This window comes from Equus przewalskii, chromosome 7, assembly GCF_037783145.1.
Source record: "Equus przewalskii isolate Varuska chromosome 7, EquPr2, whole genome shotgun sequence".
NCBI classification, from domain to species: Eukaryota; Metazoa; Chordata; class Mammalia; order Perissodactyla; family Equidae; genus Equus; species Equus przewalskii.
In genome coordinates this window covers 29,225,316-29,249,072 of record NC_091837.1, presented here as the reverse complement: position 1 = coordinate 29,249,072, position 23,757 = coordinate 29,225,316, and the positions used below count along the sequence as shown (strand labels likewise).

At 53.2% G+C, this 23,757-nt stretch overlaps 1 protein-coding gene across 31 annotated transcripts in view; it reads left to right on the top strand.

Moving 5' to 3' along the window:
- Positions 1 to 23,757, top strand: part of RIMBP2 (RIMS binding protein 2) — a 250,446-nt gene that overhangs the window by 135,487 nt on the left and 91,202 nt on the right. For 20 of the 31 annotated variants that reach the window (XR_011541897.1, XM_070627332.1, XM_070627324.1 and 17 more), the window contains exons 2-3: positions 6,999 to 7,088; positions 15,699 to 15,821. Coding sequence is in view for 6 of the 31 variants with exons in the window: in XM_070627318.1 (XP_070483419.1) it covers positions 3,878 to 4,033; positions 6,999 to 7,088; positions 15,699 to 15,821 (369 nt within the window). In the remaining 25 variants the exon portion in view is untranslated. Of the gene's footprint in view, positions 1 to 3,538; positions 4,034 to 6,998; positions 7,089 to 9,937; positions 11,555 to 15,698; positions 15,822 to 23,757 lie in introns of those variants that run through there. The other 11 variants (XR_011541896.1, XR_011541895.1, XR_011541894.1 and 8 more) reach the window with 9 other exon arrangements.

The following is a 23,757-nucleotide window of genomic DNA, read 5'->3' as shown; positions in this document are numbered from 1 at the left end:
GTGACCATTTATAGATTTTTCTGAATATAGAAGGGAACTTAGAGTTTTGGATTGGTCTCTCTCTTCCCTGAACACCAGAGCCTTACAGGAAACCAGAAAAGGTGGCTTCCTAGCAGTTTTTTTATTTGCATAGGAGTCTTTCACATTCAAATTGCACTTTACCATTTGCGAAGTGTATGTATATGCATATCTCGTTTAAATTGCCAAGAATGCTCAGAAGAGTTAAACGATTTGCCCAAAATCACACTTGTAGATGTTAGGATTAAGCCTCAAACCCAGGTTCTCCAGTCTCAATGATTTCTCCACGTCATGTGAGACTTAGCCAGCTGTCGTCAGCCTTGACCACCACGCGGACGTGGGACCTTGACCACTCAGCAAGGTCAGGACCCTGGACAGGGACAAACACGTCCATGCTCCTCTCCTTCCTGCTGTCTCACCCCAGGTCGCAGGCACTGCCCCTTCTTCTTCCTCTTCCTTCCTCTCCTCTCTCCCCTCCATCCTCCCTGCCCGTGCCATTCGGCTAGAACCACTTATGAAGCCTTTTCAGAAAGAAAAATATTATCAAGCACATCCCAGCGTTGACTTAAATTATTTTTATTGTATCTTATTATAATTGATAATAATTACATCAATCTTATATAATATGATTTTACCAGACTTGCATATTATAACTACATAATCTATATTATATTTGGACACAATATGATCATATATTTATAATTCATAATGTAATTACATGTGCCTGGTGATAAAACTGTTTTGTAAAATTTGTACAGTGTTTCTAAATCATTAAGCCAAAATGAATGAACAGATTAGAGGGAAACAAATGCACGGAGCCAACAAAGTTCAAAATCTAGAGTTACTGTAATTTAATATGTCAGATGACATTATTTTATTTAAACTGCGTTTTCCCTTAAGTAAAGATGGTGCCATTTGACAGTTGAGTCAATGTTCCTACAGTTGCATCTGTTTCAAACTCCTGCAAAATCTTTGATACTTAAGCACAGGTGAAGTCATTTGGTTCCATTATGTGCAGAAGCACGGTGCATATTAGCCTTTGTCGTCTTTTCATTGTCTCAGCGCAGTCAAGACGGTAAATTGCAAGCCTGTGCAATAATACACACAACACAAATGCAGGCACTGGCTTGTGGTACTGAGTGATAAGGCTGTACAGAATATGCTTCTATGTATTCTTTTTAGATTTCATGGAAATAACAAATACCAATAAAATATTTTCGTAGGCCCCCCCAACACTGTATCTGCAGTCCCCAGCCTGAGGAACACTGCCCCAGGTCTTCCCGAACCCGTACCCCTCCCAGCTGGGGGCATTTCTGAGCCTGTGCGCAGCCCTCAGGACCAGGAAACCTGCTGGACCTTGCAGTTCAGAAAGAGAAGGAGAGGCGCGTGGGAGCACAGGGAACAGAGTGGTCTCACACTTGTGAGCCGCCTGCCCGGGTTCAAATCACACCACCTGCTGCGTGGAGGCTACTGATTCAGGTTGCTGAGCTCTTGCTGCCCTAGTGTCCTTGTGTGCCAAGAAGGCATAATAGTGTCCACCCCAAAAGGATGTTGTGATAACTGGACGAGATTTTAAAAAGAAGAAGAAGAAAGCAAAGAGCTCAGACCAGCTCCTGGCTCAGAGGACGCTCCGTGAGTTGTAGCAGCCGTGTAAGTGACCGTGGGCCCTCTGGTCATCTCCCCCATGAGGTCTCCTCTCCGAAGGGCTCTGCGCATCTCTCCAGCCCTCACTCCTTCCCAGTGTGCCTGTCTTCATCCTCTGCTGCTCCCGTGAATGTTGCCACCTTCAGTCTGAACTGGATTTCCCCTGAGGGTCACTGTTTCCATCAACCCGCCAACATCCGTGGAAATGTGGATTCAATTAGAGCTTTGATGGGGAGGGGTGGGGTCTTCTGAAGACCCCGTTTCCTCCTCCACAAGCCCTTGGGCTGCTCTTGGGGAAACTCTGGCCACCTCTCCACGTTTTAGGCAGGGGTACTGTCTTAGCTCTGGCTGCCATAACAAAAAACTGCAGACTGAGTGGCTTAAGCAACAGAAACGTATTTTCTCGCAGTTCTGGAGGCTGGAAGTCAACGTGCTGGTCGGGTTGGTGTGTGGTGAGACCTCTTCCTGGCTTCTTGGCAGCCGCCTTCTCACTGTGTCCTCACGTGGCCTCGACTCTGTGCGTGAGTGGAGAGAGCTCTCCGGCATCTCTTCTTCTCATGAGGACACCAGGCCTATTGTATCAGGCCTTATGACCTCATGTAACTGTAATTCTTTCCTAAAAGCCCCATCTTCAAATAAACAGTCACATTGGGGTGTCAGGGCTTCAACATACGAACTTGTGGGAGATACGGCTCAGTCCATAGCAGGTAACCAAGACAGAATTAGGCACAAGTGGAAAAATTTACCTTTTCCTTGTCCCCCTTTCTCTCCCTGCACATGGGGAATTCACACGGCCCTGTGGTTTCCTGCACCCACACCTCTCCCTGCTAAAACTTGGCTTCTAATCAAGTCTGACTTCTTTTACGAAGCGCCCCATTTTTAAGCCCATTCAACTTGTAGACATGTTTATTAACGGAGGGAGTATGTGGTGTGTGTGTTTATTGGAATCAACAGCCAACTTTTAAAAACAGGGACATTTCAGGTGGAAATCCGGAGTCCCAGCTCCCAAAACCCCAGAAGAGCTGGTGAGGTGCCCATCCCTACGTTGCACCGAGAGCTTGGAGCGGGTTGCAGCTGCTCTTTACATGGGCATGAGCCTCACCAAGTGCTGCACTCCCCATCACTCTAGAATGTTCTAGGCCTGGCCCCATCTGCCCTTTCATATTTCCTGCTGTTCCCTGAGGCGTTTGAATTCTCAGCTGCTGCCTCAGCCCCTTTCTTCCTCCCTTGTGTTCATCAGAATGTACTTTTGCCCACAGTTTTGCTAAACAGGAGACAGAAAATCAAATAAGGCTATCCTGATTTAATGTGTTAGTGGGTACGAATGGAATAAAGTCGCCTTTGCTGGCCCTTTCTGTGGCTGCCCTTTGAGGGAGGTCAGGGTACACGGTGCCAGCAGTCCTCAAGTCAGACTCTAGAACTCTCGCGTCAGCCTGCCTGGAGCTGGTCCTCACCTCTCTATGTTCGTCTGTGAAGTGGACCATCCGTAAGGATCTTATCCCTTCGTATCTGTGGTTGCAGACAATTCAAGTCAACGGACTGTGCATTTGGATTCACAGGCCCTGTCTCGTTATGCAGCCAGTGTTTGGTAAATGCTAAACCCTCTTACTTTGAATGGCTTTAAACTTAAAGGATCCGAGACTCAAACTGTTCCCATTGCAATGCTTAAGAATTCTCCCCTGAACAGGAGAGCTGTTCCATTACCAAAGACGTGAACAGATGTGCAGAGGCTGGCTTCTCTCTTCGGTCGTCGTGTCAGGTCGAGAAGACTGGGCTGGAGGGCGGTTTCGTGCAGCTTGTGTTCCGAGGGCTCTTCGTCATCACAGTCCTGGCGATGCCTGAGTCACAGCTCCCCATCTCCAGGCTGTGGGTGTGCATTGTCAAACCGATTCCCAGGCGTTCAGATGTGGTCAGCAGTCAGCAGTGTCAACCCCCACAACAGGGAAAGCCAACGGGGGCATAAATGACATGGCAGGATGGCTGCGCGTGCCCACCTGTGACCTGAGGCTCCGAGGTGGCTGGCCACCTTACCCCAGGCTGTGGAGAGCCTTGTTGATCAGACAGGAGTGTCAGATTATGTTAAATCCACTGCATCCTCCTCCTCCTCCTCCTGTGAGTTGTCATAGCGGGTGCCACCCGCGCCCGTTGGGAGAGTCTCGTTTTGTCGTGTTGCGACTGCAAGCCCACATCTTTTGGGGGACTTCTGGTCTCAAGCATGCGACCAATACATGAGGTGATCTGTATTTTTCTTGGTTGCATTTCTTTGGTGGCGCTGATTAACTCAGAAAGGCTGGATTTAATTGGAGCAGTGACAGCTTCCCTGGGTGGGCAGCTCTGGTCCTGCACAGTGTCAGAGATGAGGACTTCCAGGGTAAGTCTCCCTGCTTTTCAGCATCTTAACAGGATCGGAAGCATGAGCAGTAGCCATTTTCTGATATTTCGCCCAAGTACTGCGAATGCGTGCATGTCAGAGTGGCGTCCGTGCCCTGCTCCCGTGAGGGGGCGGGAGGACTAGTGTGCTGAACCTGCAGCACTGAGGACGGAACCTCAGGTGCCCCCGTTCCACACCCACCTCTGGGCTTTTTCAGGGGTGAGCAACACGTATGGAGAAAGCGAGATGCTCATAGTCTGGTGGATAAGTCACACAATCTGTGTAGGTTTGGGCTGGCATCTTCCCTCTTCTCTGGCCTTTGCTGGAATGGACGTCCTGGCGAGACGTGGGTCTTCTTCAGCCTGGCTGTGTGGAGGGCTTTGCTCTCTGCTCAGGGGTTTCGTGACTGCAAGCACGGGGGTGGGGATCGTTTGTTTGGGAATGATTTTGCCTTTCAGCAGCTCTTTCTGTGACTGACTTATCGCAGTGGGGGGACCAGTAGCGTATGTAGCACCCTGAAGCACCACTTCGTGCCTGGACCCATTGGGGAGGCTGCCTTGGGAAGGGATGGCGACGTTGCTCTCCCTTTGCATGGTGACGCCATGGTTCAGAGTTTCCTGGGCTGGATTTAGACCTGAGCTTTTTTTCTTGGGAGGGTTGGTTTCATCAGGTTAAGCAGCTGACTTTGAATTGCTGAGATGGAATATAAATAAAATAGATGAATGCAACTTTGCTACAACTACCAGGAAATTGGATGACTGAGCCAGCCCCATTTCTCTTCCCAATGATCCTTTCTTGCAATCCATTCTCCTAAGGGAGACGCAAAGGGGGGTGACGCATGAGCTGAGTGGTGGGTCCGTGGCAGAAGGTGGAAGATGCGGGCATCAGTAGGGTGCCTTCAGCAAGGAAGGGGACCACCTGTGTGAGCTGTGGTCGTGTGCACGCAAGTATGCTTGGAGCGCTACAGGAATTATCTTACTTAACCTTTACATCTAGTTGGATGGGCACTTTCACCTCCTTAGATCTCAGAGGGCGTAGAGATACCAGGGAACCCACCTGAGACCACACGGCTCACAAGCGAAGAGCTAGAGTTTGCATTTAGGCAGTTGGTCCTCAGAACCTATATTCTACCCCTATTTAAAACTTCTGTAATTCTCTGAGATATTGCTGCCTTAGTTGACCTTAGGGCACCTAAGGCCTCCAAGGTCAAGGGTCAGGTGCTTCGATGAGTACACCCATCCCCAGAAGATGCCCAGTGATTCTCATCCTTGGGACGTGCCCCACAGAATGTCCACAGTTCTCCTAAGGAGCCACGTTGTAATTTGCTTTACTTGAGAAAGATAATGATGAGTATATGCTATTGGGAACATCCCAGAGAAGGGGAGGTGATGGCCACGCTGTCAAGCACCTTCCCCTAGGCTGGGGAATCCCTGTTCACAAAACGGAGCAGCACAGGGGGTATTCGGAGGTTGCTTCCTTGTGCTTCGTGCCCGTGAAACTGTGGGGGCCAAGAAGTGGAGGAGCTCGTCATGGCTGTGGCCGAGGGGAGGGGAGATTGACCAAAACGTGGGACCTGAGAGCAGCTGGGAGAGCCTTGCTCCTTGGGGAGGTGTGTGGAACCTCACAACTGCCCACCCAGTTCCTGTGGTGAGTGTGGTCGGAGCCCTCGAAGTGTCACCAAGGGGGCTCACCCCTCAGTTTGGGCCGTGGTGCCCGCACGGGAGCTGGTCTGGGGAGTGGACAGAGAGCAAGCCCACAGATGCACGTGAGGAGGGGCCTCAGACCTGCTGCTGGAGGCCGAGGCCGCGCATGCAGGGCCCTCCTCCCCGGGCCACTGTGTGTCCCTGTCACCTCTTTCTTGTTCTTTCTGAGTGGACGTCGCCCCTTCTGTCTTTGCAAGGACCCTCCACTGCCTTATTGGAGTTGTTTTCAGGTCGCTTTACTATTTTCATTTCCTCTGGAGTGAATTCATCCTGGTAATTGATCTTCTTGGATCTCTTTGGTAGCGTGATTTTTCTTTATGTGTTTGGAATTTCTATTTTCAGACTCATCTTTAATGGACAGTTTTTACCCCCAATCTCTGTCTGTCTGTCCTCACCTGCCCCCATCTTACCTCTTTGGAGTTACTGTCCCACACCCTGGATGCTCCCGGCCTTGAATTAGGTTTTGTTATTGGTGGCTCAGGGTTCCTGTAGCACTGACACTAGGGAGAGACCCAGCCCAGACACTGAACCAGCAGGTCTGGGCCTCTGCCTCTCTAGGTGTTACCCTATAGAAGCCAGAGCTCTGGGCACAAGCTTTCTTTGGAGCTTGACCTCAGCCTCAGGCAGGCGGTGACCTTTGCTCGGGTCTCTAGTGTCATGTGGGGCACTTAAGTCCCACATATCCTAAAAAGAAATGGACTCCAAGTTCTCTCTGCCTGTTTCTGGACTCAGAATCTGGCTGGTCCCAGGAATTCCACTCACCACATGTGTGCCAGCCATTCATAGTCCTCATAGATTTTTATCTTGTTTCTGAGCAGAACAAACCTTTAAAAATTTTCTCTGTTGTTTATTTGGCAATGTATTTGGAGTGTTGGTGAGGAAAAGAGTAGGTAAAGCTTGACTCGACGGCTCCGATGGGACAGTAGTTCTGTCGCCTCATTAGGATACCAGGGTGTAATGCAGGGAAGCACGTCACGTATCAGATGTGGTTCGTCTGCCGAGCACTTCACTGTGTGCTTAGTGTCTATCATCTTATTATATTCCTATAACAGCATCATAAAGTATCCTTACTCCCATTTTGTAGGATAGGAAACCTCTGGTTCAGAAAGAAGAAAGACACCAGTCCCACATCACATGGCTTGTGAATTGCAGAATCATACTCAACCCCGGGTCTAATTTCACATCAGAGCCCTCGACCACCATGCTCCATGTGTCTCTGGAGCTGGGGAGTCCTCTCACCATGCCCTTTCCTTTTGTCCTAGGAGAATGAACTGAAGGATGCTGTCCAGGGAGAGCATCGCCTGAGACCCCATTATGCAGGCCTTCCCGCAAGGGCCGGGCATCGCGACAAGGTAACTGACCTCCTCCGTTCATGGGCCATCAGGACCCGGGGGTGGCAGGGAGGGGAGGAATCACTCAACCGATGGAGGGTGACCCCGGGTCCTGCCCCTTACATTTCTTCCTATGACCACTACATGGGCACTCAATACTGCCTTGTCCACTGTCTACCAGCTGTCCCCACTTGGACATCCACTAGGGTCATATTCTTCACGGCAAGGCCAGAACAAAACTTTGGATGTGCACTCTCCTGAACCATTTCCTCTCCCAGTTTTTCACATCCTGGTAAACGGGTGAGCAGTTCTACCCGACTGCTCAAGCCGAGCTGCTGGGAGCCATCCTGGACGCTTCCTTGCCCCACTCCTACATCTGACTCACCCCAAGTGACGTCAGCACCAGCAGACCCCAGACCATCTTCTCCCTGCTCCACTGCTGTCACACCCTCCGGGCCGCCAGTCTCTCTTGCCCAGATGCTGGAACAGTCTCCGAATTAGCCTGTCTACCTCCCTTCTTGTCATCCCACCGTCGTTTTCCAGCAGCAGCCAGAGTGATCTTGTGGTACACATTGCTCCTCCTGAGGTCACACTGCTCCTCTGAATAGACCTTCCAGTGCCCCCACAGATGAAGATGCAAGGCCTCCCCGTGGCCGCCGTCTTGCTCCACGTGTGCCTCATGAAGTTGCAGCCCCTCTGACCACCAAGCTTGTCTCAGCTCTCGACGGTTTCCCCTGCTCAGAACTTCTGTCTTCAGATAGCTGGCAGCTTCTTGCCGTTCCTCTCTCAGCTTGAGAGCCACCTCCTCAGCGAGACTCTCCAGCCACAGATGGTTGCCCCATCTGCGTCCCCATCACTCCTCCTTCTATCTGTGTGACCTCACCCGGCTGCTATTTGCTTGTATCTATCACTCAGTCTGTCACGTGTCTTCATTTATGTGTTTGTCTGTCCCTCCTACAAGAAAGTCAGCCCCAAGGGGGCAGAGCCTTTGCTGTCGTGTGTGGAGAACCTGCATGTGGAGAAATGGGAACCCTTGTGCACTGGTGGTGGGAATGTAAAATGGTGCAGCCCCTAAGGAAATAGGATGGCAGTTCCTTAAAAAGTTAGAAATAGTACTGCATGGTCCAGCATTTCCGCTTCTGGGTGTATGTCCAAAAGAATGAAAGCAGGATCTGGAAGAGATACATGTGGGCCCACATTCACAGCAGCATTATTCACAATAGCCAAAAGGCAGAAGCGGCCCAAGTGTCCATCAGCAGATGAACAGATAAACCAACGTGGCCTGTCCACACAGTGGAGTATTATTCAACCCTGAAAAGGAAGGAAATTCTGACACATGTTAGAACATGGATGAACCTTGAGGATGTCATGGAAAGTGAAATGAGCCAGTCGCAAAAGACAACTGCGGCATGATTCCACTCACAGGAGGTCCCTAGAGGAGTCAGATTCATAGAGACAGAAAGCAGCATGGCGGGTGCCCGGGGCTGGTGGGGGGGAGTTAGTGTTTAATGGGGACAGAGTTTCATTTGGGAAAGTTCTGGAGCTGGACAGTGGTGATGGTTGCACAACAAGGTGAATGTACTTAATGCCACTGAACTGTGCACTTAAAAATGGTTAAGATGGTAAATTTTATGTTCTGTGTATTTGACCACAGTATTTTTTTAAAAGATGCGCTGTAAGTTCATCCGCATCTCTCCATTTAGTGCTTTCCCCGTATTCCCTCCAGCTCCCACTCCCTCCGTCCTCTTTCCTTTCCAACCTGCCCGCAGGGAAAACTCTGCTAACCACACTCTCACTGAGGGGTGAATGCCTAATGAGGCTTAGCGACCTTCTCAGCCCAGGAGTGTTTTTCTTTAAACAGAAATAAAAATGTAAAATAAAGGTGGTTTGCCGGCATCCAATGCAGGCTGACCCTAGGGCTGGTGGGAGCTGACTGTAGGGAGAGTTGACCCTGGGATGGCCTCTCTCTTCTGCTCAGATGACAGATTCCAGCTTTGTGAGGCCGAGGAGCTGCGGGTGCTGGTTGGGGCGGTGGGTGGACTCTTAGCTCCGGGTGGCCGGCCGAGGCGCCGATCTCCTTTCCCAGACTGGCTTTGCAGCTGTGCTGATGGGCATCGCTGCTCCATGGGATTCTCACAGAATCTGATGTGAGCTTTTCACTGAAGGTTTGAAACTGTTTCCCCTGCGGCCTCCCCGCCTCGGCCTTTCACACAGGCTTTGAGGCCCGGAAAGCGAGCTCGCCTTCCCTGGGCTCTGCAGGGTGTGTGCGGGCGGCAGTGACTCACCAGCACAGACTGCGATGGCAGAGCTCTGAGGGGGCGCAGGAGAGCCTGTCCGCCCCTGTGCGTGTTTCTTCATGGGCGGGCTGTGTGCGGGAGAGTCACCGTGAGAAACGGCGCCTCCCCAGAGGCTGTCCCTGGGGCCGAGCTGGGGCGGAAGGGGCAGGAAATTTCGCCTACGGCCCCCCAGGTTCATGGGGTCCTGCTCTGTGACTCTGACACGCGAGGACCCCTCCTGGTCCCGGAACGACGTCTGGGAACTCCCAGTTCTCAGTCTGACTCTGGCTTGGGTTTGCAGGCTGCCCTCTAGTAGCCTTGATCAGGAAGGCAGAATTAGAGACCAGAACCCTTAGTTACGGAGGCGAGGCGATGTGTAGGCAGTGTCCTCCCTGAAGCCGGCCCGGCAAGGCTTTGCTCTCGAGTGCGAAGTCTGCTACTGAGGCTGCAGCATTGGATTGCATTCCCTCGGGCAGGGAGCCCCGTGGGAGGAAATCGACGAGCCAGGGATCCGGGACTCGGTGCAATGGATGTGTTCGATGGACCTGGAGGCCTGCAAACCTGACTTCTTGTGGATTTCAGAAAAATGATTCAAAGTTCTTATTCCCCTGGGTTCATTAAACTCCTCCTAAGCTGGGCACTGTTCCTGTAGCAGCTCAGAGGTCAAAGGTAGCTTCTCACTGAGTAACTGCTGCCAAGTGTTTCAGGCTGCATTTCCACCCGGTGCCACAGTTGCTGCCACCACGATCTGTATTTCAACACAGATGTGAGTTGAGTGGCTGGACCCGGTGCCCCAGGGAATTAATGTGTCGCTGTGTCTGTGGGTGATGAGGGGTCTCGGGCAGCCGGCCAGACCTGGTGGCACCCTGAGTTTGGAGCCAGGTACTGTGTAGGTCGTTAAATTCATGACCTCGAGCCTACGACCTATGAACTCCTCTTCCCTGTTGACCAGCATTCCGGGTCCAGTTAAGAATCGCTGGTGTGAACGATGATCGCGAAGCTCCCTGGCTGTGGGTCCCTCTTCTTTATCTCACTGTGAGGAAGTTATGGGCTCAATAGGGGTGACACCTGTGGATGTTTGGTTTGCAGGGTAAGCACCTTTGCTTGGAAGCCTGGGGCCCTCGCCCAGCGGGCTCACCTGACTATCGTCTATTTTTCCTTCGTCAAAAACCAGTTTTGTGAGAGTGGACTGTCCGCAGCTTTCCATTTAATCAGGGCGAATGAGGACCTGTCTGGGCCCCTGACTTTAAAATCTAGGAACTTTCTTTTTCTTTTTTTTTGGGGGTGGGCAGCTTATATATCTTAGTGAAAATCTCCGAGTCCTTTTTGCTGTTCCAAGACGTCTCTCTTCGTTAGAAGGTGAATACCTGGCTCGGTTTCCAGGAGAATGTTCTAGTCCAAGTGTAACTGTGACCGGGACATGGGTTGGCTTTACGGGAGCGTCCTCGGTCCTGAAAGTGACCAGCTTGGAGCTCCAACAGCAGGCAGCTGGGGACCAGGGGACATATGAGCCAATGGGCCTCTCCACCGAGGCTCCTGGCACCATCAGGGCTGGAGGGGCCAGCTGGGCAGTGAAGCGAAGGCCCTGAGGCACCCGCCCTGTGAGCGGCCCCTGTGCCGAAGTCGAGAGGGTGTCTGTGTGGAGGCATCAGCCCTGCATCCCAGCAGAGCAGAGAGAACACCCTCCTCCGGGTTCCTCGGCTGGGATCTTTCCAGGCGATATAACAGGGACCGGAGCTCCATGGTGGAAACACTAGGGGCGAGTTGTTCTCATGCAACAAGAAGTCCAGAGCCAGGGCAGAGGCAGCTGCTGGAGACGGACGAGGACACAGGTTCCCGCCCCTCCAGCGCCGTCCTGCCAGGCCATGGATTTTGTGATCACAGTGACAGGAATGACATCCTTGCCGCAACTGGAAGAACAGCCGAAGCCTCTCTCACGAAGCACTGTGTCCACGTAGGGTCGGTGTTCCCCAGAGGGTCCTGCTCGCCTGTCATTGGAGAACCGTGTCACTTGGGGTGTCAACCTGGGTCCCAGCAGGAGAGACGGCACACCCCAAAAAGCGATGGGCAGTGTAACTCAGGGCCGTTTCCACAGGTGTGGACCAAGTTAAGGGAGCCGACGGTGGCTGAAGCCTGTGGCCAGCAGCAGTAGAGAGCTCTCGTTTCTCGGGAAAGAGAGCAGCTGATCACAAGATATCGTTCACGTGAGAGGTGGGTCTTTGAGATTCTAAGACAGAAATCCGAGCATCCCGGTGTCGGGGCTGCGCTCCTTCTGGAGGCTCTGGGAGAGAACCGTGTCCTCACCCCTTCCAGCTTCTAGAGGTGCCTGCGTTCCTTAGCTTGTGGGCCTTTCCTCCATCTCTGAAGCTGGCAGAATAGGGTCTTCAGAGTCTCTCTTCTCACTGCGACTCTCCTGCCTCCCTCTTACAAGGACACTTGTCAGTACACTGGTCCCACCTGGAGAATCCAGGACCGTGTCCCAACTCAAGATCCTTGACTGAGTCACCCCTGCTGGTCCCTTTTGCCGGGTGGGTCACGTGTTCACAGGTTCCCAGGTTAGGATGTGGACATCCTTGTGGGCCCGTCATTCAGCCGACCTCAGTCTCCAAAAACCCCAGTCCCTCTGTCTACCTCCTGTCCTCCTTCCAAGAGACCTTCTTGCCATCGGTGCAAACCAGAGAAATGACCTTAATTGTCCTGATGAACGTAAAGGGGACACGATGGGAAATTTTAAGTCGAAGAAATAAATGCAAAACCACAATCACGGTGTGTCATGAGGTCTAGTAAGGAGTCAGTGCCATCAACTTCCAGACCCTTCCGGCTGCCCAGAAGCCTCTGCATTTTCTGCCTCGTCCTCTTCTGCTTTCCTTCAAAGCACTGACTTTAAGACCAGGAAAACTCGGTTTTTCTCCCCAACATTGTTGTTTTTTGTTAAATTACCGCAATGAACACAGTATTTCCCACAACAGAAGGACAGCCTATTAGCAACATTGTGAGGTAAACAGGATTGACGGTGGGCCTGACCCTCCCACGTCTGCCCTAACCGCGCTTTGCAGCATCCCTGTGGGGCAGCGATCTGTGCCTGCCGGTCAGTTTCCAGCTTCACGGCTGGACTGTGGCCTGTCTGCACTTGGGGATTGTCCATTCTTGACCAAAGCCCTGGGCAGTGCCCTCGGTGGGTGACTCCTGACTGCCCCGTGCTCTTATAAGGGACCCGATCATGAATAAACGTCCATAAGTCAGTGAGTTCTGCACACAAAACCTGAGACCCAGGTCGGCCTCGCCACCCGACAGGAGTCTGCCTCTGTGTCCGGAACCCGTCTCCTGACGTGTGGTCTTCAGGCAAGTCATTGTGCTCCTCTGCCATTAGATTTTTTCACAGATTTTACCCACCAGACGCCCAGGAGGAAATCAATGACACCTTCGCACTGGGTATGGAGGGGAGCTTCAGGGTTTCAGGTGTGGTGGGGTCCAGGAACCAGCAGGGTAGGGGAGCCTGGGGCAGCAGTAGCCAGGGCGCCATGATCCACCCAGGGGGACAGGGAGAGCGTGTGGGAGAGGCCCTCCCGGCTGGAGCCGTGGCTGCGGTAGAAGGACACTGTGTTGGGGTCCCCAAGACGACCCCCAGGTTGGATGGCGCGCTAGGGGGACCCTCAGGGCCCAGCACACAGTCACGCTCACGGCTGTGACTTACGACAGCACAAGGATGCCAGGAGCTGCCAGCGAAGGGGATGGCACTGGGGGTGGGGAGCAGGGTCAGGCTTCCAGAGCCCCCCGGGGAGCCACGCAGGACAAACTTGATTCCTGCAGCTGCGACAGCACCCATGATGTGTCGTCTCCCAGAGAAGCCCCCAGAGACCCCCGCCCAGGGGGCCGTCACGTAGGCACCTCTGCCTGGCACCCCCCTGAATTCCCAACTCCCTGCAGGAGAGCAGGTGGCCCGCTCAGACCACGAGGTCTGTGCAGCCAGTCTGGACACAGCAAGCCCCTCTTTTCAGCAAGGGAAGGGTGAGGCCATCCTGAGACCCCAGCTCCCAGCCACTTGCCGGCAGCCCTGGGGGGTTGGCAGCCTCGGGCCTGTGGGGTGAGCTCTCTCCTGCACGGACGACCCCTGCAGGCAGGGCAAGGAGGGAGGGAGCTCACATCGACCGCGCTCTTGCCCGCGCCCGGATTTCCAGCTGGTCTCTCCTGCTGGCCAAACCTAATTAGGAGCTGGATTGTTCCAGAGATCGGCCTCCTGAGGCCCAGGGCAGATGGATGCCGGTGGAGAGTGGATCCCGAAGGACCAATGTAAATAATCTACCAGGAATGCAGGCCAGCTTTCCACTCCCCGGCTTCCCTCGATGCTTTTTCCACTCCGTCAAAAACGTTCCTGGACCCCTGACTCCTCTAGACTCTGATGATAGAGAGTTGAGTTGCAAAAGAAAACTCCTGTCCAATTGGAACTTACGTTCTAACTGGGAGCGACCACAAGAGAAACGTAAGCAGCTCACAGGATAATTTCAGATGGCGATAGATGCCCATGGGAAATAAAGCTTGGCAAAGTGGTGAGGGAAGGAGTGGAACAGGTGGTGAGGAGGATTTGTTTCCTAAAGTGGGTTAGGTAACATAGTTGATGAGAAGGAGCCAGACCCGCAAAGATTGGGGGTGGAGTGGGAGGTAGGTAGGTATGTGCTGCATTGGAAATACCACGTGCAAAAGCCCTGGGGTGGGAATGAGCTTGGCTTGTTTAAGGGACAAAAAGAAGGCCAGGGTGGCCTGGGCATGGTGAATGGGGGTGACAGGTAGCAGTTCAGATCAAGAGAGGCGGGGGGGCCAGATGCCGCAGGCCACTCCAGGAGTTTGAATTTCATTCTAATTTCTGTAGCAGCCACGGGAGGCTTCAGTCAAGGGTGGCACCCTCTGATCTGTATCTCGGAAAGCTTACACCACCTACTGTGTGCACTGGACTTGGGGCGTTCGAACGTGGACGCCCTAAGCCTAGTTTTCTTGACCAGTTAGAATGTGAGACGTGATGGCGCTCTGCACCTGTGCCCCGGTGTCCAGGTTCAGATGCGAGTACCGTTCGCTTCAAACAGGCCGTGACATTTTCACCTGGAGCATCTGGATTTTTCCAAGTGCCTCGCCTGCGGCATCGCGGTAGCAAAATGGCATTAAAATACTCCTGCGAGTCAGATCCCTCCGCAACCTCTTAAGAGCAGCTGCCCTGACCCCGTTCCATTTAGGAATGCCGGGCGGGCGCCTGCCTTTCTTTTGGGGCCGCAGAAATTGTCAGGTTAAATGAATAGTCGGTACGTAGAGTGAAGCAGAAAGGACCTCTTTTGTAGCTGACGAACACGACTTTGTGACAGTCTGTTACTGAAGCCGTAATTCGTGCTGTAACATTCGAGGAGGGAAAGAAGTGGTACGCCCGCAGCTGGGTTAAAACGAGCCTCACCGTGAGATGGAACGGGAATGAGCCGCGGAACGCTTCCCATCGCAGGCAGGCCCTCGTCTGTTTCAAAGAAGCCGTAGGAGGGTTGAGAGGAAGTGGTCCCTCCCAGACAAGTTCCAAACACGGCCCTGGGGGCTGTGGTCTGAGATTGGATGCGGTTCTGAGGAGCATCGTCATTGTAATCCACACGGAGCCTTGTTGCCATTTTGTTCACTTTTAAGACGGGGGTGAAATTTTTAGACAAAAGAATTAGTATCTTGGACAATTTGGGTAACACTTTTGTATTCATTAAGACTTTTAGTTCAAAGGGGCAGAAAACCATTTAAATTAGTGTAAGCAAGCAAAGGGAATCTATTGTCCCAAGTAAATGGAAAGGAAAACATTAGCTTCAGGCACAGCTTGATCCAGGTGCTCAAATTATGTCATCAGCATCCTGCTTCTCCCTCTGCATCTCTTGGTAATATCCATTTTGTTGGCTCTGTTCTCACATGGGTTATTCCCTTAGGATGGCAAATGGTGCTGTAGCTCCAGCCATTTGTCCTCAACTTTCCAAGTCCAGTGGCAAGTCTAATATCTCGTTCTCCATGGATGCAACTGGGTCACGTGCCCCTCCCCAGCCAATCACTATATTCAGGGGATGGGGTTGCTCTGATTGGCCAGGCCTGGGTCACATCCCAAGTTCTGAACCAATCTCTCTGGCTGTGGTGGGTTGAGGGGGATGAGTGGCCAGCCCTCGGTCACATGCGTTTACCCCAGCAAGAGTGGACTCACCGTGAAGTCCATGTCTGAGGACCAGGGAGGGGAAGGCTCTCCAAAGAGAAATGAAAGAGGAGGTGAGAGACGCTGGCTGGGGACAGGTGCCCCTGCAGCCGTTAGCCATGTCATAAACAGCTTCCTTCTCTCCATCCTTGCCTCCTGTAGGTGAAGGCGGAGTATGCTCGGCTCAGCCACGCGCTCACCGTAGTGACCAGAGAACGCGATTTGGCCGTGAAGGAGAAACACCAGCTCCAAGCCAAGCTGGAGAACCTAGAACAGGTCCTAAAGGTAGGATGGGCCCCGCTGCTCCTCTCGGGGTCGGCGTGAGGAAGGGGACCCAGGTTCCAGAGAAGGTGGTTGACACTCCTCCAGAAGCCGTCATCCAAATTCTGGGCTCCGGGGGCTGTTTCTACCCTTTTTATGGTATAAAAAGTGATAAATAACAAAATTCAAATGTTTCGGAAAGCGAACCCATGAAGCCAATTAGGCATTTCCATTTCTTGGGATGTTAAACACAGCTGGGCGAGAGGTGCCAGGCAGCCTCCCGAATGGAAATCAGCCTGCTGGAGCGGAAGACCCGAGGTGTCTACATTGGTTTTTCAAACTTCATGAATTTTAAGCTGCTGCTCAGATGTTTAATAACCTTTATGATAAAGAGAATAGCTAAGTCAGAAAATTGTTTTATCAGGGCGAGGTAATTGGGTCCCCCTCATGCACGCCCGGTGAGCTGGGTCGCCTTCAATATTTAATGGGTGGGTTGATTGGCTATTGATGTCACTGAGTTAAGCTGATTGAATTCTTTGCCTTTTTTTTTTGAGCGTTAAATTTTTATTGGATTCTCTTTGTGGGAAAATTTTTTAAACACAAAGAATAAAATAATAATTGCCTCCAGTCCTGCGATCTAGTCCCTGCATGACTGTAATCCTTGCGTTTCGCAAGCACGGAACACGGAGCGATGTGCCCACCGGCCCGCCTTCCTCGGCGGTGGTTTCAGCTCCGTCTGTGACGTCTGGGAAGCTGCCGGAGCTCTCAGGGGAGGCAGATTGGTGTTGGCAGGACTGGGGCGAGGCGGGCAGTGGGCGGTGACTGCTGGGGGGTACTGGGTTTCTTTGGAGGGTGATGAACATGTTCTGGAACCAGATACTGTGACGGTTGCAAAGCCTTCGATTATCTTAAAACCACTGAACTCTATGCTTTAAGAGGGTGCATTTCGTGGTATGTGAATTATATCTCAATTTAAAAATCAAGGCGCCCTGTTGTCGCACTGCCGGCCCTGAATGTGAACCAAGCTTGGGGTGTGGTTCTCACCTCCACGCCTCTGTGTCCCCGGCCTGCCTGCCATCGGTTGGGCCCGTCTTCCCTCCCACTGGAGAGGTTGAAGGGCCGTGGGCTCCGCCTGGCACTTTGGGGCCCGCTGCCCTTTCTGTCCGACCTCGGCTTTGAGCCTCAGCACTAGGGCCCCACACGCGGTGGACACCGCAGACTGATGTCCGGGTTCCATCCATCGCGCCGTGCAAACATCCGTTCCTCGCTGCCCTCCCGTCTGGGTGTCATGTGCCCTTGAGGGGGTCCATGGGGAGGAGCCTGTGCGGGACCTGGGGTGAGCTTGGGGACTTTGGTTCAGGGAGTTCCAGGGTCTGGGTAGCTGGTTGTGGTCTAGGAGAGGAGAGTACAGGATCTGGATGGCACGTCCCTCTGGCCCCATGGGACAGGGGCCCCAGCTGCCTGGTTCTAGAACCAATAATGTTCTCCTGGGGCAGCAGGACGTTAGCTGGGCAGGCAGCCTGTGAGTGGCCGTCAGTGGACACGGTCGTCTGGAGAGCAGCCTGAATGGGAGGAGTTAACGGCTATGAGGTCCCCGTAGGGACAGTGACAGCATTATGGGGCCAGGGTTCTGGCACCTGCCTCCCCTTGGTCTCCAGCGGGCACCACATATTTTGGGCTGTTGATCATGTGACAGCCAGGGCAGTACTGTTCAAATGGGAATCAGGTCCCAATGTCAGCCCCAAACCCTCCTCACAACCCCCCCAGCTCACTTACCCAAAGCCTGAAGCCCAGACCGGGCCACTCCCGCCCTCTCGGCTCGTGTCCTTTGCTCTCGGCCGACTCGCTCGCACTGCGCCGTTCCCTTCCTGCTCCAGTCCCAGGCCTGGAACAAAGCCAGGCCCTCAATACTCGCTCCAGACAGTTCTTCTCTCGAGACGATCTTGACGAGTGAGTGGATGGTGGGCTCAGAGGCCAAGGTGCAGACCCTCAGGAGCCTGCATTGCAGGACCGGCCGGGACCAGGCCAGCTGGGAGGGGGCCTTGCTGGAAGCAAATGACCTCTTTCTTAAAGGACTTCTGCTCTGTGAAAAAAGGGGAGAGGGGAGAAGTGGAGATGAAAGGAGCCTCGTCCTTTCCAAGGGGCGCTTCTGTTGCAGAGGAAGGAAAGTGCTTGTGTTGCGAATTTGCAAAACCTTCTGTGATCTGCCCATTTCCCACACCGGGTCCCGCGAGAGCCTTTGTGACTGAGAGAAGGAGGGAAAGACGGGGAGGTGACCGTCCCCTGCAGGCGTGGATGGCATCCCTGTGCCCTTGGACAGGACCTGCTAACGCTCGCGGCTCTCCAAGAGTCCCCTCCCGCGGGGTAACTACATGTTTTGAAAGCATCGCCTCAGCTGATACCGACTGAAAAGCACAGCGACTTTCATGCAGTTCTGCTGGCATTTTTGTCATAATAATAAAGGGCTGTTCAAAAGTGGCCTTTTTTCCCTGAGCAGCGGAGCCCGGCAGTGGTGATGACGGAGGGGGCGGTGAGTGTGTGTTGGACCGAGATGCAGCGGGCTTGACGTGGAGAGCCTCCGAGGCCCAGCCCTGCCCTCCTGCGCACTTGAGGAGAAGGATGACCTTGGGTTTCCAGAAGTGGCCTGGACTCCTCCACAGGATCCCGAGTGTCGTGCTTGGTCTTCTGTGTCAGCGATTTTGGTCTGAATGAGAACCCACGCTGGTTCCAGGCAACCTGACTTACCGGGAGCCAGAGGGGACGCCACCAGGCTCAGAGGCCGTTGGGGAGGATGCGAGGCCACGCGGGACTCCGATCTCCACGCATCTGAGGCCGAACCTGGACCAATGGCCCTGCTCCCGACCCCGAGCCTTCACATGGGAGGAGCAGAGACGCTGACTGCTAGGGTGGGGAGCCGGGGACTCTCCCAGACCACATGCGTCACTGGCTTCTACTGAATTGAGAATGGAAGATATCTTTTCCCTTGAAAATATAAAAGCTTTTAGTGAAACACATATTGAAATTGGTGACATTTTCTAAGACAATCCATCTAGAATAATACGGAAACTGACTAGAACTCCCAGCATGAACCAAGCCAGTAACATTTAACCTGATCTGAATCCTCCTCGTTTTTATACTTTTAAAAATAATAACTGATGAATTCATCATCTATGTATGTGTTTTTATCATCTTTCCAAGGATGTGGTCAAATCATCAAAATTGTCCCGTATAATCACGTGCTCCAATGATGTGAATGGAAGTAGGAAATTCAGATAAAGAGAAAGGGGACTCCAAAATGCTGGCTTGGAGGATAGACATCGCTACCTAAGGTTCTCATCTGGCCTGAGTGTCCCAGCAGCCTGGACATAAAAGGATATATGAGCGATGATGTAATTCTCACTTCGTAAGACGAGGGAGCTTGCTGTTTCCCCCAGAAAACGTAGCCTGGAGGGCCGAACATGGTTTTACCTGGAAAGTGATGTTGGACGATCCAGGATAACAGAGCGGAAACTCTCCAGGAGCATTTTCATGGCACTTGAGGGCCAACTTTCCTGTGTGTCTGTCTTTGGGATTGTCTCTGGGGAAGACAAGCGAATAAGGCACGTGGCTTGCAAGGAAAATTGGGGAGAATCGCTGAAGCCAGATTGCCACGCAGAGGAAGACCCCGGGAAGAGTTCCTCACAGTGGAAACTGGAGAATAGAAAAAGCCATATTCCTGACCCGTTCCTGGTCAGTGGAATTGAAAATGCCAAGGAGTGGAAGAGCATCGGAGTCTGAGCAAAGTGAGATGGGGCGGGGGCCCCCTGCTCATCCGCCTTGTCTTGCCAGGAACTGCCTCACCACCGGCATCCTTCTGGAGGGAGAGGGAAATATCCGTGCACCTCAGCAGCGGTCTGCACAGTCAGGACGTGCGGGGGGTATCCCTGGCCCATGGCAATTTGTTCATTCATTCATTCATTCATTCATTCAAGTGTAGATTGAGCGCTGACTATGTACCAGGCCCAGTTCCAGGCACCAGGGATGTTGCACTCAGCAAAGTAGACCCGGACATGCTGCTGGGAGAGTCAATGAGAAAAGCCTACTGCAGGTGGAATATGGTGTCAGGCACTGACAAGGGCTTTGAAGAAAAGCAGAGTAGAGTGAAGGAGTAGGAGGGATGTGGGGACACCTCGGGAGGGTAGCGGGGGCCTCTCAGACGTAGCAGTGGGGCAGAGGGAGTGCTCCCTTGTGGAGAGAGGGAGGGGCTGGTCCCCACGCAGGGAGGAGAACCCAGGCAGGTGGGCAGAGCGAGGAGCCTGAGCTGGAGGACACTGGGTGTGTGCTCAGGGACCAGCGAGGTAGCTGGTGAGCAGTCAGGGAGGGCAGGGGTGAGAAATGGAACCCGGGCTGGGGCTAGCTTGCGTAGGGTCTTTCAGGGCAAAGCAGAATTCTGAGAATTTTGGAATTTGTTCTAACTGTCATCAGATATTGTATCAGTTACCTGTTATCCCAATACTGCTGTGTAAGAAGCCTGGTGGCTAACAACGATAACACTTTGTTTCTGTGTTGCTCGCGAGTCTGTGGGTTGGCCAAGTGGCACTTGTCATCTTGGCTGGGCACTGTCTCTAGGCTGGGGCTCAGGCAGCCGACCGGCTCTTGCTGATGTCGGAGGGTTTTGCAGGGCGACTGGCTCTGTCCCTTGCTGTTCCACCTCCCAGCAGGCTGTCTAAGACTTCTAGTCATGGCACAACAGGCCCTGAGAGGAGCAGATGCACGTGAGACCTCGTGAGGACTGGGCCAGGATGGCACAAGTCACTTCCGTGGCATTCCATCCGCCAAAGCGAGTCTCAGGCTGGCCCGGTTTCAAGAGCGGGAGGAACAGACTGTCTCCCGCTTGCAGGAGCTGTGCGGTTGCCTTCCCCAGCCTGTGGGCGCAGGACGGATTGAGAATTGGGGATAGCTTGCAATCAGTTCACCACAGATGCTGCCGGACGGTGGAGAGGCGATGAGTGACATGTTTTTCACTTGTAAAGGGTCACTCCTGTGGCCACACAGAAAGAAACCTGAGAGGCAGGAGTGGAAGCAGGGAGGTGGGTTGGGAGTGATGCTCCAGAGATGAGAGCAGGGCAGCTTCAGCCAAGGAGGGAGGAGAGAGAAGAGCGAGCATCAGCTTCCGGTGTGTTTTCAAGGTAGAATCCACAGGATTTACAGATGGAGTGGGCGTGGGGTCTGACAGACAGGGAGGAGTTAAGGACCACAGCAAGGGTTTGGTGTAACTTTTGGGGTGAGAAATTTTGTCATTTGCTGGGATGCAGAACGTTAGCGATGGGCAGATAGGGGTCCCGGAGGTGCTGTGACCGCAGGGTCCTTGGTGCGGAAGAGCCCTCGGGCCTTGCTCTGGGAACCGCCCGGCTCAGCATCGAGAAGGGGCTTCCTTCCGTCGTCAGACGATGCGTAAGGTGGGAGCCACCCACGGGGTTGGAGCATGACCTCAGATGGCGATCACGGTGGCCTGTCGTCCGAACAGCTGGTGGTCACAGTTGACCCTCCTACCTGACCCCATCTTCAAGGTCCTTAAAGTGACTGGGGGCAGAGGGACACGGCACGCAGGGAGTTACGGATGCTCGTCCTGTGTTAATGGTGTAATCACAGAGCTAGAGCTGAGCCAGCGTGCACGGCTTTCCTGTTTCCAGATATCTCTGCTGAGGCACTCATCTTAGTCCCAATAGTTCAGCTTAGCTGAAGACAATGTATGACTTTTCTCTCATGGTCTGTTACCGCTTGTGTCAGTCACGAGTCCACCGACACGTGGTTCTCTTCGGAGGCCTTCCTCATGGTCCTGGGGGCTGCCGAGTAACTCTGTACTTGCACAGCCAGGAAAAACCATCCATCCTGATTGTCGGAGGAAACAGGTTCCCAGAGGCCTTGGCCTGGCTTCCTGCAGACCCTCCAAGGCCCACGGTAACTCCCCTGCTGAAAAACCCGATTGAACCTACACCTAAGACACACTCATTCATTCAACAAACATTTATTGAGACCTAATATGTGTCAAACACTTTGCAGGTGCTGGAGAAAGTGACCTGACCCCATGCCCTGATGCTGGCAGAGTTAATACACAGATTCACGTGTCAGGTGGTGACGAGGGTGGGGAGATGGAGCGTGATGAAAATGGGTGCTCTTTCCATCCAGGGGTCAGGGAGGGCCTCACTGACAATGTCACATTCGGACAGAGACCTGGGTGAAGGGAGGGAGGGAGCCATGCACAATCTGGGGAGAGAATGTTCCAGCAAAGGGAACAGCAAGTGCGAAGGTCTGAGACAGGTGTGGGTGCTGACATGTTTGAGGCCAGTGAGGAGGCCAGAGCTGCAGAAATAGAATGAACATGGGGACAGAAAGTTAGAGGATGAGTTCAGGGAGACAAAGAGGAGCCAGATCACTTAATGTCTTGGAGGCCAAGTCTCCTCCTGGCTCTCAGCCACCCTGGCCTCCTTTCAGCTCTTCTTGTGGGTGTGCTCCATCCACCCCAGGGCCTTTGCACTTGCTGTGTCTGCTGTCTGGATCACTTTGTTCTGATCACCCTCCAGGAGACTATGAGCATTGTGCAGACAGGTTCTGTATTTTTTTTGCTCATCAGCGTATCCCCAGTGCCCAGCCTGGCGTGGAGAAACCATACAAGAAAGGCTTGTGGGCCAAATGAATGAGTGACAGACACAGGAAATTCTAAAGTCTGCCACACTCCCTGCTTACAATAGGCAAGAGCGTGAGGCCTCAGCTCTGCACCGGGCTTCAGGTGCGTCCTTCCGAAGACGATTGTCCCCTAGAGCCCATCCTCAGGCAGCACCACAGCCGCCTTGAGAAGACGACAATCGCATCGTGTCCCTGTGCTGCTCACACCTGCAACAGCTTCTTATCACGCAGACGTTAAAATCCAAACTCTACGGCAGGACCCTCATGCTCTGGCCCACCTGGCCCTTCACCACTGGCTCCTGCCGTGACCCCTCTGCACCCTGGGCCCAGCTCTCTGTCTTTCTGGAACATACCTACTGCACTTGGTTCCACCCCAGGGCCTTTGTACTCGCTGTGTCTTCCACCTGGAATGCAGTTTCCCTCGCGCCTTGTATTTCTGACTCCTGGTCGGTTAGGTCTCGGTTTCGTGTCACTCCACTACCATGCCTGACTCACCATCTTAGCTAAGGGGCTGCCGCCCTGCCCGTCACCATCACATCACCGTGTTCCAGTTCCTTCCGAGGAAACTCACCTTGCTTGTTTTAATTGTTTACTTGTGTGTTGTTTGTTTTCCCTACCAAAATGCAGCATCCTTGAGAGAGACTCTGTCTGTTTTAGTGACTAGGACAAGATCTGGGGTATGGTAGACACTGAGTAATGCTGCTGGATGATTGAGTGAATGAGTGAGCGAGTGAGCGAGCAAGAGGCTGCGTGATGGTGACCTGGCCTGTCACTGCAGACACTTTCTGCCGTCGTGGAGAGGAATCGAGCAGGTGAAGGCCTGAGGCCGAGGATGCTGGTCGAGAAGGATGTGTCCTCTGGGGCTCACAGGTGCTTCTGCAGAAACGCAGCCACAGATCAAGGCCGCTTCTTTCTGGCGCAGACCGCGAGTCTCCGAGAGGACGCACTGCCGGAGAGTTCATGTTTCCAGCATCTGCTGGGCCAGGCTGGTGACTGTCAGATGAAGACGTCCCCGCACCGAGCGCCACACCTCCACGCTTCACACAGTGTCTAACTTGTGATAAAACCGAGTAAACCAAACGATTGTTTTCTCCAGCTTCTCAGTCTCAAACACTGCGAAAAAGTGGAAATGTCTTTCACGTGAGCTCCCGGCTCCGGACGTGCGGGGCACCTGCGATCCTCGCGCTCACCGGCTCCAGGGAGAAGCAGACGCAGCCCCAGATGCTTCGGTTTCCGTGTGCGATGAAGCGCCTGCAGCCCCTCTCGTCCGTGTCACCTGCTCAGGACCCATGGG